The 13,346-nt window shown below is 40.2% G+C and overlaps 1 protein-coding gene across 3 annotated transcripts in view; it reads right to left on the bottom strand.

The window, feature by feature from the left end:
- DMD (dystrophin) overlaps positions 1 to 13,346 on the bottom strand; it is a 2,041,544-nt gene that overhangs the window by 1,585,420 nt on the left and 442,778 nt on the right. For all 3 annotated transcript variants that reach the window (XM_087871305.1, XM_087871306.1, XM_087871307.1), the window contains exons 3-4: positions 5,312 to 5,404; positions 2,411 to 2,488 (exon numbers count right to left, since the gene is read on the bottom strand). In XM_087871305.1, coding sequence (XP_087727431.1) covers positions 2,411 to 2,488; positions 5,312 to 5,404 — 171 coding nt within the window. The remainder of the gene's footprint in view (positions 1 to 2,410; positions 2,489 to 5,311; positions 5,405 to 13,346) is intronic.

Genomic DNA, 13,346 nt, shown 5'->3' with positions numbered 1-13,346 from the left:
GGAGAAAGGAACAGGAAGTAGGGAGGAGAAGAAGAGGGTGGGGGGAAGAAAAAGTAAGAAGGAAAGAAAAGAGAGAGGTGGTAGGTTTGAGGAGAAAGATTACTGTACAATAAAAAAGATGAAAGGGAAGAAAGCCAACCCCAAACAAATATAAAGATATTAAGATAAAGAATGAATTGTTAAACTTTAAAGAATAAAAGAGAACAAATATGAATAAATAGCAATAATTAGAAACACACATACAAACATACAATGTATTTTCTTTGAACAGAATATTTGGCTGGTTCACAAATTTAAACAGTGTTTAGTCATTTCAATTAAATTTACAATTTCTATATTTCCTTTTTGCCATATTTATTCCTCATCTATTTTTTAAAAAAAACAATATTACCCTTCATCCTCATCTCTAATCTTAATCAAATTCAATTTTTCCCTTCTATTCTATATTATACCCCTTCCCATTGTCATCTATTTTTATATCCATCCTCACATTGGTTAATTATGTAATTATGTAATACAGTTGTTTAATACAAATTCAACATTTTAATATAAATCAATTAGTTATATAACTATCTTTTTTGTATATTAATCAATATGAACATGAATATTCCAATTATTTCCATGCAATCCAATTTCTTACAAATCAATTAATTATATTTATCAATAATAATAAACCAAATAATTTCCCCCATATATTCCTCCAAACCACAACTTAACCATTTCTGCTTTCAACACAATATACAATTAATAGTATCTCAATTATTACAATTCCCTAGTTAAATAGAACTTTTTTTCTTTTGTGTTTTAAAATCTTGAACTCTCCTCTTTTGCCCTAAATTTCCAATTGTTTGCAGTTTTGCACCTACCTTTTTTGGTGAGGAAAAAGAAAAAGAAAAAGAAATCTCTCTCTGCCTCATTTTGTCATGTTGCAGCAAAGACCCTGCTTTTTACTTTCGCTTTCGCTTTTCAGCATAGCTAGGGGAAAAAAAATCTGCTCCAGGAACTTTTTGCAGCCAGCAACAGAACAGAGCCCTGCGCAAAACAGCTGAGAGCAAATCAGCTGAGAGTGGGGAAGCTGAGCTAATCAACTTGTGCTAATGAACCTATGCGGAAGCTGTAAGGGGCTGTTTTTTCTATTTTTGCAGCCATCAGTCTACTCATTTGTTTTCTTTTAACACTGATCAGCTGTAGGGCGGCCCTTTGAAGCCCCGCGGCAGAGTTTAAACAGTTTTTTTTCCCTCTAGCCATCAGCTGGGACTCAGGAGGCAGCCGGGACTCAGGAGGCAGAATGAAAAATCGGGACTTTTTTAAATGCTGCGGGACGCAGGACAAATTGCTAAAAATTGGGACTGTCCCACCAAAAGCGGGACGTCTGGTCACCTTACCCTAACAGGATTATGTTTCCATATTTCTTTACTTTATCACATATACTTAGACGATGTTTTTGCCAATACTTCATTTCTGGGTCTATTACTAATTATTCTAACCAAATTATTTTCTTATTTGATCTCTGGGTATTGCCTAATCTATAATTAACATTTCCATTGATATTCCTGCCCCATCAATCAGAAACTCACATTTCTCCATTAGAGACAAATTATTTATCCATCTAGGGAGTCATTTACTACATGTATCATGCAAACATTTTCCTGAGACTTTCTATTAATACATTATTCCTCCCTCCCGCAGTTCTAGAGCTTGTCAACACAAAACTGACAAGGCTAATATATCCACATTATACATATTTTATGCATCAGCAATTATATAGCATCTTAAGGAAATATTTGTTACCAGAATGAAATATTTCTGTGATGCTGATGTGAAGAGGAACTTTGGTCTCAAGGATAAACAATATTATCAGGTTTGACTTTTATTTCAGTTTTCTTTTTCAAATTTTACAACATCATTGTGGATTTTTCAGATTCCACTTTTATATGAAGAAAGTTCAATATGGAAGTCTAATATCTATGTATTATTATAGATAATATCTATTATCTATTGAATAACAGATTCCCCACTAAACAAAAAGATATTTGAAACACAATTTTCAGGTAGTTACAAATAAGAAATTGGCCCATTAACCTCTTCAAAGCTGCAGCTGCTTTCTGACATAATTTCACAATGCCTAATGTATTTCAGTACATCATTAAATATGAAAGATTAAAAAGTAACTATTTTATGGAATGTATAGGAAAACAGAAATATAAATATATATTTTTATAAATATAAATTGAATAAACAGTTTTTAAAACCATTTCCTGAACATATTGTAGTTTGAGGCCATATGCTTCGATCTCTCATATTTCATGTGATTTTGTGAATCTTATCAATCGTGAAATGTATTTCAGAAACAGCCTTGTGTTTTTTAAAACTCTGTGTGCACTATAGATTCATGCAAATTATTACTTACATTATTTTTCTGCAAGATTTGTAGTGCTTTATTGACATTGTTCAAGGCATGAACTCTAGTGGAGCCCTTTTCTTTCCCCTATAAATATAAATAGCTATTTTCAATTATTTTTAAAAAACCATTCATGTATTTAATATGTTTATGACAGAAAGCTTACACCATCTTTAGAACAACCAACAAGAACTTAAAGAACATAAATCCTTATTTTAACTATATATATTCACTATTGCATTTATTGGTGACTATATTGAATCAGGGGAGTGGTAAAATGAAATCAGTTTCATTCCTTCCATTATAAGTTTAAATCAAACTGTTTTGTCAGTTCCTTTCATAAAAATGATTGAATGATGTTGAAAAAAATAGAGAAAAACTATATTTCCGGTTTTATACTTATGCAAACTATGATCAGATATAGAGAATTCTGTCTACATTTTGTTAGTAAAATAGATGTGTATATTTGTTTTAGGAAAACCGATAAACCTACTGTAGTTTTCAAATATATGTTCATCTTAATTATATTTACAATTTATACATATGTTTAATCTATGAAAAGTCTCTTAGTATTTTATACATTTTGCTGCATATAAGACAATCTACTTTTTTGAATCAGATGAAGACAGAAAATGTAGTGCGGAAGATAAAAGGGTGGTGGTAGAATTAATGTATGTATGTATATATAAAGGGATGCAGTATGCTCCCTCCCACATCACATGCTGTGGTAGACCAGGTGTCTTGATAGAAAAACACTTAATCTCTCCCCTGGCTCAAGTTGATGAAGGGAGGAGAACTTGTGGCTCAGAGGTTAATACAACTGCCTAACATTCAGGCAGCCCAAGTTTGAATCCAAGTAAGGGTATGGCTAGCTGATGAGAGCTAAATAACTTGAACTAGATCTATACTAGTCTCCCTTTATTTCTTTATCAGTGAAATATAAATTACATATATATCAGTGGTGAAATGTAAAATTTGTTACTACCGGTTCTGTGGGTGTGGTTTGGGGGGGTAATATGACTGAGTGGCCGTGGCTAACTTTTTTTTTTTTTAACTTTTAAAACTATTTTTTCTACAACCTCTTCTGCTGAAGAGGTTGTAAAAAAAATGCTTTTAAAGCCTTTGATGATCCCAGCTGACTTGCCTGATCAGCAGAGGCTTTCTTTTCTTTTTTTTAAAGCCTCTGACAATCCCAGCTAGCTTGCCTTATCGGTAGAGGCTTTCTTTTTCTTTTTAAAGCCTCTGACAATCCCAGCTACCTTGCCTTATCGATAGAGGCTTTCTTTTTCTTTTTAAAGCCTCTGACAATCCCAGCTAGCTTGCCTTATCGGTAGAGGCTTTCTTTTTCTTTTTAAAGCCTCTGACAATCCCAGCTGACTTGCCTGATCGGCAGAGGCTTTTTTTCCTTTTAAAAACATTTTTTCTATAACCTCTTTGGCCGAAGAGGTTGTAGAAAAAATGCTTTTAAAAGCCTCTGATGATCCCAGCTGAGCTGCGCGATCATCAGAGGCTTTTTTTTTTTACTTTTAAAAGCATTTTTTTGGCCAAAGAGGTTGTAGAAAAAATGCTTTTAAAAATTAAAAAAAAAGCCTCTGATGATTGCACGGTTCAGCTGGGCAATGGGGGGGGGCAGGGATTTTTGCTACCAGTTCTCCAAACCACCCACCTCCATCGCTACCGGATCAGGTGATCTGGTCCGAACCGGAAGCATTTCACCCCTGATATATATATGAAATGTAATGGTTAATAATGATGAAAATAACTGTTCTCTCTTATTTTTGAATATGAATATGTTTAGCTATAGAGCTATAGAGTTCACTAGAGGCAGTTGAAAATAGTTTGAACTTTGATATGAGAATATTTTATAAATTTCATTATCCAATTCTATATATTAACACACTGATACTGTATTTTTATCGCAGTTATCTGAAAATCAGAAATAATATTGTTAGGATATGGTGTAAGCCTAACAAGTTGTCCAAGCAATATATGTGTTCTATCACTTTAAATGTATTCTGTAACTTTAAGATGTAATGCTGAGTAATTGTTCTGATGAGTCATTGTAACTGACTGCTGACTAACTGCTGATTGCAATTAACCTAATTGTACTGTTGAGTCATTGCACTGCTGACTCCACTTATCTTAAGTGGATAATTACTAGTGTAAACTGTATATAAGGAGAGAGCCGAGCTATAGTCATTGTTGCTTGACTTATTGCTTGACTTTGCTGGTTGGAACTGTTACCGTCGTGTGTGAAGATGTGGATGGATATTCTACCATCATGATTTGTTACCAGCGTTGTATTGCTGTTTATTACCTACTGCTGTTTGTATGGTAAGAAGATATCTGTAACTTCGGACTGATTTGAATGGCTAAAGACTTGGATTGATTAAAAAACTATGCAATTGTTTTTCACTACAAAGTAAAAGCTTTGTTAAACCAGTTTGTATGTATTGTATTCATTGCTCTCAGTACCGTTTCTCTGTGCACTTACTCTGCTGGTTGGTAACACAACAATATCCTTAACAAATATAACTAATATAAATATTTTATAAATATTTTAGACATATTTAAATTGATATCTCCATGTTTTTATTCAGTATACAATATTTCATACAATGAAATATATTAATAAAAGAACAGTAATGGAAAATGTTGTCACTGCAAGTTTCTATTAAGGGAGGACCATATGTGAAATCTTTTGGGACATTTGCTAGGAAAAACAAGAGAAAGTCAAAAAGAAATTTAAAACATCAGCAAATTACACAAATTGAAATATATTCTTTATATGTTTATAAAATATTATAAAATATTTACAGGTACAAGGTCCACAAATACTAATTTTATAATGAATTTTATATGCAGAAGCATTGCAAAATTATCTGAGGTAGTAGATAGATATAAACATACAAGTTTTTGGCCTGTAAGACCTTCCAGGAGCTCCAAAAGCTTCCGACCATCTTGCAAATCTTTGAAGAGATCTTCAATTGGATGAATACCAAACTGAAATGAGAGGACATTTATTAGACTTTATGCGAAGCTGTTAAGAAAATGTTGTGTCTGTTGCTCATACAGAAATTTTTTTTTCTAAAAGAAAGCTGGCTTTTCACTTTTAGCAACAAAATATCTTATTTTGTTACTAAATTTATCAAAAACATCAGGCATAAGATTCTCTCACAAATCAGGTAGATTACGGCAAAAGAACAAACAGTATAATTCTCATGAGGTATTGTTCTATAATCTGCAATATAGTCTGTTTCATTTATGTTGCACTTTCCAACTCCTGAATTTAAAAATATTTCACAAATGAATACTACCTAGTTTTCTATTCTAAGATAGCCAGATAATCTTTGCTTCAGCAATATATTTGTTACATCACTTCTGACATTCTTACCCAAGAATCAAACAATAAATAAATTCTTATCATTGCTGATACCAGAATGGACTATGACAAATTTCCATCTATAGCAGCAGCTCTTATTTATTTATTTATTTATTTATTTATTAGATTTTTATACCGCCCCCTCTCCCGAAGGACTCGGGGCGGTGAACAGCCAAAGTTAAAAACATACAATATAAACAATTAAAAATACGTTTAAAACAGAATTAAATCTAAAATGGCTCCCCAATTTAAAATGCCTTACCCATACCCCTATAAAAAGACGAATTTAAAATTTAAAAATTTAAAATTTCCACATTTAAAAAGGGGGAAGATTTAGGCCAGGCCAGCTTGATAAAATAGAAAGGTCTTAAGCGCGCGGCGGAAGGTGCGCAGATCCGGGATCCTACGTATCTCCGGGGGGAGCTCGTTCCAAATCGTAGGTGCCTCCACAGAGAAGGCTCTCCCCCTAGGGGCCGACAGCCGACATTGTTTGGCCGACGGCACCCGGAGGAGCCCCTCTCTATGGGAGCGTACTGGCCGGTGGGAGGCTATTGGTGGTAGCAGGCGGTCCCGTAAATAACCAGGTCCTAAGCCATGGAGCGCTTTGAAGGTGATAACCAGAACCTTGAAGCGCACTCGGAAGACCACCGGGAGCCAGTGCAGCTCGCGCAGGAGAGGTGTCACATGGGAACTCCATGTCACTCCCATCACTACCCGCACGGCCGCACTCTGCGCCAGTTGGAGCCTCCGAGTGCACCTCAAGGGGAGCCCCATGTAGAGAGCGTTGCAGTAATCCAGACGAGAAGTAACGAGGGCATGAGTGACTGTGTGTAGGGAGTCCCGATCTAGATAGGGACGCAACTGGCGAATCAGGCGAACCTGATGAAAAATCCTCCCGGACACGGCCGTCACATGCTCTTCTAATGACAGCCGTGAATCCAGGAGGACACCCAAGTTGCGAGCCCTATCCGTGGGGGCCAATGATTCGCCCCCAATAGTCAGCGATGGCATTAGCTGACTATATCGGGACGTCGGAAACCACAGCCACTCGGTCTTGGATGGGTTGAGCCTGAGCCTGTTCCTCCCCATCCAGATCCGTATGGCCTCCAGGCACTGGGACATCACTTCAAGGGCATCGTTGGGGTGGTCCGGGGTGGAGATGTACAGCTGGGTGTCATCCGCGTACTGATGGTGCTTCACCCCAAAACCACGGATGATCTCGCCCAGCGGCTTTACATAAATGTTGAACAAAAGGGGCGAGAGGATCCATCCCTGCGGCACCCCACATATGAGGGGCCTCGGGGTCGACCTCTGCCCCCCTGTCAACACAGACTGCGACCGGTCGGAGAGAAAGGAGGAGAACCACCTTAGTACGGTGCCTCCCACCCCCAACTCTTCCAACCGGTGCAGCATGATACCATGGTCGATGGTATCAAAAGCCGCTGAGAGATCTAACAGGACCAGGACAGAGGAGCAGCCCCTGTCCCGAGCCCTCCAGAGATCATCAACCAACGCGACCAATGCCGTTTCCGTGCTGTATCCAGGCCTGAAACCCGACTGGAACGGATCCAGATACGACGCTTCATCCAGGTACTGGGGAAGCTGTCCCGCAACCACACTCTCAACAACCTTCGCCACAAAACGAAGGTTGGAGACTGGACGATAATTAGCCAATATTGCCGGGTCCAGGGAAGGCTTCTTGAGGAGGGGCCTCACCACCGCCTCCTTAAGGGCGGCGGGGAAGACACCCTCACCCAATGAAGCATTTATAATCCCCTGGAGCCAGCCTCGCGTCACCTCCCGGGAAGCCAGCACTAACCAGGAGGGACACGGGTCCAACAAACATGTGGTCGCGTTCAATCTACCCAGAATCCTGTCCACGTCATCTGGGGTCACAGGATCAAACTCATCCCAGATAACAGTCTCAAGACCTGCCTCCGTCACTCTCGCTGGATCTACCCAGTCAGAGTCCAGACCTTCCCGAATCTGAGTGATTTTGTCATACAGATACTGAACAAAGTCCTCGGCTCTTCCCTCCAAGGGGTCCTCCCGCGCTTCCTGGTGGAGCAGGGAGCGGGTCACCCTAAACAGGGCGGCCGGGCGATTATCTGATGACGCAATAAGAGCAGCAAAATGCATACATTTTGCTGCTTTTATCGCCACTAGGTAAGTCCTAATATGGGATCTAACCAGTGTCCGGTCCGATTCAGAAAGACTAGCTCTCCAACTACTCTCTAGGCATCTTTTCCGGCGCTTCATCTCCCTCAGCTCCTCGGTAAACCAAGGAGCCAGGCGAGATCCGCGCCGGGTCAGAGGCCGCAAAGGCACGACTCGATCCAGGGCCCCAGCGGCCGCCCTATCCCAGGCGGCCACTAGGTCTCCAGTCGAGGCGTGAGCCAGAACCTCAGGAATTGGCCCAAGCTCCGTCTGGAACCTATCGGGTTCCATCAGGCGCCTGGGGCGGTACCATCTTATCGGTTCCGCCTCCCTGCAGCGGGGTGTCGCGGTACGAAGGTCAAGGCGAAGGAGAGAGTGATCCGACCATGACAAGGGCTCGATGACTACATCCCCTATCTCAAGATCACTCAACCACTGTCCAGAGACAAAAAGCAAGTCCAGTGTGTTTCCCCCAGTGTGCGTAGGGCCATGAATTAGTTGGGTCAGATCCATGGCCGTCATGGAAGCCATGAACTCCCGAGCCACCTCAGACGTCTCACCCACGGACGGCAGGTTGAAATCCCCCATGACCATAAGTCTGGGGGTATCAACCGCCACCGCAGCAATAATGTTGAGTAGCTCAGGCAGGGTTGCTGCCACGCGGCAGGGAGCCAGGTACGTGATCAGCAAACCCATCTGAACCCCATGGCCCCATTTCACAAGGAGGGACTCACAACCAGCTGTCTGAGGTACAGTAGTCTCCCTGGGCCTAAGGCCTTCTCTAATAATAACCGCTACTCCCCCGCCCCTCCCTTGTGACCTCGGCTGATGGAATGCGCGGAAGCCTGGTGGGCACATTTCTACCAGAGGGACCCCTCCCTCCGGGCCCAACCAGGTCTCCGTAATACCCGCCAGGTCCGCTCCCCCCTCCTGAACAAGATCACAGATGAGGGGGGCTTTATTTACTACGGACCTGGCGTTGCACAACATCAGACGAAGGCCCGGGCCGTGAGGATCTGTGCAACCTGGCAAACGGGTAGAGCCTTGGGGGCCGGAGCACCCTACTGCTTGGAGACAGCGGGTGCGTGCTCCCTTAACATGATATGGCCCCCTGCTCCCGCCATATCTACCCCTCCCACTCACAGTACTGATGGTAAAAACACAGTCCGAACAAGCTCGACCCCCTCCATTGCCCCCGGGTCCCCCACCCGCCCCGCCGCGCATCGTGGCCGGGCCCGACCCTCCCCTTGGTGGGTTATCCCCCAAACCCACGCCCCTAATTCCAATACCACCCCCCTCCCCCCTCCCCAAACCCCTTAAAAGGTTAGACATAGACAATTTTAAAAAACCCCGCAACCCCCTCTTTGCGACATGCCACCTCTCGGGGTTCCAAAGCCCGTCATCGAGGTAGACCCTCGATAGAGTGGAGGGCCAAGCCTGCGAGAGGGGGGAGTCTTGCAGACCAAGAAGCTCCGCTGCTGAGTACAGTTTGGTCATAGTGGCTCGCCATGACCATATCCTAAGGGTCCTAAAAGGACAGGGAAGAAGGTAGGGAAGTGGGGAATCTCACACATAATTCATAGGACCAAGTCCACTGTCCCCTCACAACAGAGGACACAGTCACAATCCACAACGACCAATGATCTCTTATCCTATTATTTATGAATTCATTGTACCAGTAATTATTTAAGGACAAGTCATAACTTCTGAAGACCAGTTTTGGTGGATATAAAAGACATTAGGGTTTCCCGCACAAAAGCTAGTCTGACATAGGAGTCTGTGCTATATACTCATAAAATTAAAAAAAAAATCCTGCCATGGTAACAAAGCCAAACAATGAGAACACACAAACTTCTCAGGAGTAAGTTGTCTTGTTATGGAGAAGGCAAGTATTTCCAGATGAGATCTATAGACTAGATAGACCATGAAAGCCTTCACTTAAAAAAAAAGCATCCTCCTAAAATATTTTGTACCAAGGTTCAGGTGATAACTGCTGCTAAAAAACTTCTGGTTTAATTTAATAACATGTAAATCATCATTAGGGTTGCCAGGTGTCCACTATTTGAGCAGACAGTCCACTTTTTTCATATTATGTTCACTATTTTTTTTTCACAAAATAGTGGACTTTTTTTTATTCAAAAGCTTTATGATGAAATGATACGTAATCTAAAGCTGTACAGTCTAAGAGAATAAGAATAGGAGAATTGCGTTTTGTCTTTTTTTCATAAGTTAGAATGAGACAAAGATCGAATGCTCATTGCAATAATCACATTTGACACAACAGCGCAAAAAAATGCATTAAAGCAGTTATCTTTTGATATCGAAAAAGTAGTGCTGAAGGCTTTTGCCGAATTTTCGAATTCTGCGAAGAAATGAGAAGAGTTGAAATCATTTTTTGAGTTTTGCGAGTCAGAATTCCATGAAGTTTTGTGCCGTGTTCCAACACGTTGGTTAAGTTTGTTTAAAGTGGTCAAAAAACTTCTTTTAAACTGGATACCTCTAAAATCGCATTTTATTTCTCTTGGATCTGATGAGTGACATAAGGTTATCTGGAACCTTATTTCAGATCAGGAAAATGAACTCGCAAAGGACGATGAACCAACAATTTCAGAATTGTATTTATATTTCACGCACTTCCTCATGTCACTAATGCAAGACATCCTACTGAAGCTGGAAAGCAAGAAAATTCTTGCATGTGATCTTCACATTATCATGTGTAAGCTGCGTGATTCTTTGCAAAAAAAATACGATGAGCAGTTTTTTGGAATGAAAGTTTTATTTGCCTTACGTAAAAAACATTTGCCTGAGAATGCCATGCAAAAGTTCAAGAAAGAAGCCATCAACGTGTATCAAAGAGCCATTGTGTACCTAGAAAAGTGGTATAATTTCACCGATTCAGTATATGAGATGCTAAGTTGTTTCAATCTAATTGATCGCAATAATCCTCCAACTTTAGAAGAAATGACGAACATCTGGTTATTATCACTATGGCGAGAAGAACTTCCACCCAACACTCTCTTCGATGAAATTTCTGCCTTAGAAGAAGTTTATGTTCATCTGCAGGGCGATTCATCCCTTGATAAGTGGACGTACTTTTTCAAGAAAGAGCCAGCTCCGAGTTTACTGAAACTGTTCCAGTATTGTGCATCAATTCCGGTATCAAATGCAAACGTTGAATGAATTTTCAGCGTCATGGGAAATTTGTGGACTGACGAACGTAACCGACTGCTTGTACCATCAGTTCGAAGTGAACTTTGTATATTTTTTAATATTTCTCAATGTTGTACTGAAATTAAAGAATTATTTCTTAAACACAAAGAATTGATCAAAGCTGTGCAGTCAAATAAAAAATACACACGACAGCAAAGTAAAATGTAATTTAATATTATTGTAATATAATGTATTACAATGTATTAATGTAATTTTACATATTATTATAATATATTTGATGTTTTGAATTTTAAGTAAAGTTTTGAAGTGATTATTTTAATACGTGTTAAAATGTTTGTAAGAAAATATATAATTTAATTGTAAATTTTTTTTATGTTTTTACTACTTAACACACACACACACCCCCCGCTTGTCCGCTATTTTTTGGAAGCAGACCTGGCAACCCTAATCATCATAGTGGAATATTAATATTATAGAGAAAATAAGCATTTTCACCAGAACATTGTGTGCTCAGCCCCCTCGGTAGACTGGGGTCCCTGGGTTGGCTGATAAAGCAGATCTTGCCTAATGTCAGGCTGCTTCCATTCAAAACCCAAGAAAGAAAACCCCCAACTCCATTGAGATAGAAAAGTACTTTTACTGAATTTGAAATGATAGCAGTGAAAGCAAGGCAAGTTCTGATTCAAAATGCATGCAAGTTACAGACTGAAAGTTTCCCCAAACCCCTCCCCCCAGGGTCCCTTGCTGAGTGTCCAATCAACATCCAGTATGATGTTGTGTGTAGCTCATCTCCAGGTATTTCGCCCATCTGGAGTCCTAGGACGGTTGGCCTTGGCAGGGTGTAAATAACTTCACTCAGTGACACAGTAATTCTTGAGAGCAAACCTTCCTTTTAGTTCACATGGGACTTCACCTCACCAGCTCACATCCCCAATCCAAATGCCATGCCCCTCTCCCTATTACTATGGCAGCTGATAGCAAGCATGCATCAAAGTAGAATCCCATGCTGGAGATTCGTATGGGATTTTATAAGCTCATTATCTATCTATCTATCTATCTATCTATCTATCTATCTATCTATCTATCTATCTATCTATCTAATTTTATTTGTCAAGCATATATAAAATAACAGATAAAAGTATAAACATGATTATGAATACATGAAATGGATATGAATAAAAAGGGACATTAGGACAGGGAGGGTAGGCACATTGGTGCATTTATGCACACCCCTTACAGACCTCTTAGGAATGGGGTGAGGTCAACAATATTCCCAGAAGACCATATTCTTTTTCTATATCTACTCATTCAATATTTTAAAAGTCCTCTTCTAACAAAAAGGTTACATTTATATGTAAAGGTAAAGGTAAAAGTTCCCCTCGCACATATGTGCTAGTCGTTCTCAACTCTAGGGGGCAGTGCTCATCTTCGTTTCAAAGCCGAAGAGCCAGTGCTGTCTGAAGATGTCTCCATGGTCACATGGCCGGCATGACTAAATGCCAAAGGCTCACGGAATGCTATTACCTTCCCACCAAAGGTGGTCCCTATTTTTCTACTTGCATTTTTATGTGCTTTCGAACTGCTAGCTTGGCAGAAGCTGGGACAAGTAACGGGAGCTCACCCCTTTATGCGGCACTAGGGATTTGAACCACTGAACTGTCGACCTTTCGATCGACAAGCTCAGCATCTTAGCCACTGAGCCACCGTGTCCCTACTATTTATATGTGCAATTTCTTTAAAAAAATAAGAGATATGCCGTTCTCAAGCAGGTTCCTTTCTCATATTAAAAAAATATGTTGCAAAATGTTTATCTGAACATCTCTATTGAGGTGCTTGAGAAAGAAGTCTGTGACCAAGCAGAAACATAAATAGCTGATCAAAGTAGATTCAGACAACTATGTGATGTACCAATAGCACTTGCACTTATAAAGCTCCATAATTCTTTATAGCACTTTCTGAGTGGTTTACAAATGTCAGCCAACAATCTAGATCTTCATTTTACTGATCTTGGAAAGACAGAAGGCTGAGTCAACCTTGAGCAGATCAGGATCGAACTCCTGGCTATGGGCAAAGTTAGCCTGCAATACTGCATTCTCACCAATGCACCACCACAGCTCATGGAGCCGTAAAATTGGCAACACAATTTTATGTTGCATAAGTTTCCAATTTTATGGTAACTGTTGAATTTTATTTTATTCAGTGTTGGTTGAAAAACATTGCCTCCTCTCAATTTTT

This window comes from Pantherophis guttatus, chromosome 5 (assembly GCF_059756535.1).
Source record: "Pantherophis guttatus breed Tessera chromosome 5, ASM5975653v1, whole genome shotgun sequence".
NCBI lineage: Eukaryota > Metazoa > Chordata > Lepidosauria > Squamata > Colubridae > Pantherophis > Pantherophis guttatus.
The sequence above is the reverse complement of the archived record's forward strand: the minus strand, read 5'-3'. Positions and strand labels throughout refer to the sequence as shown.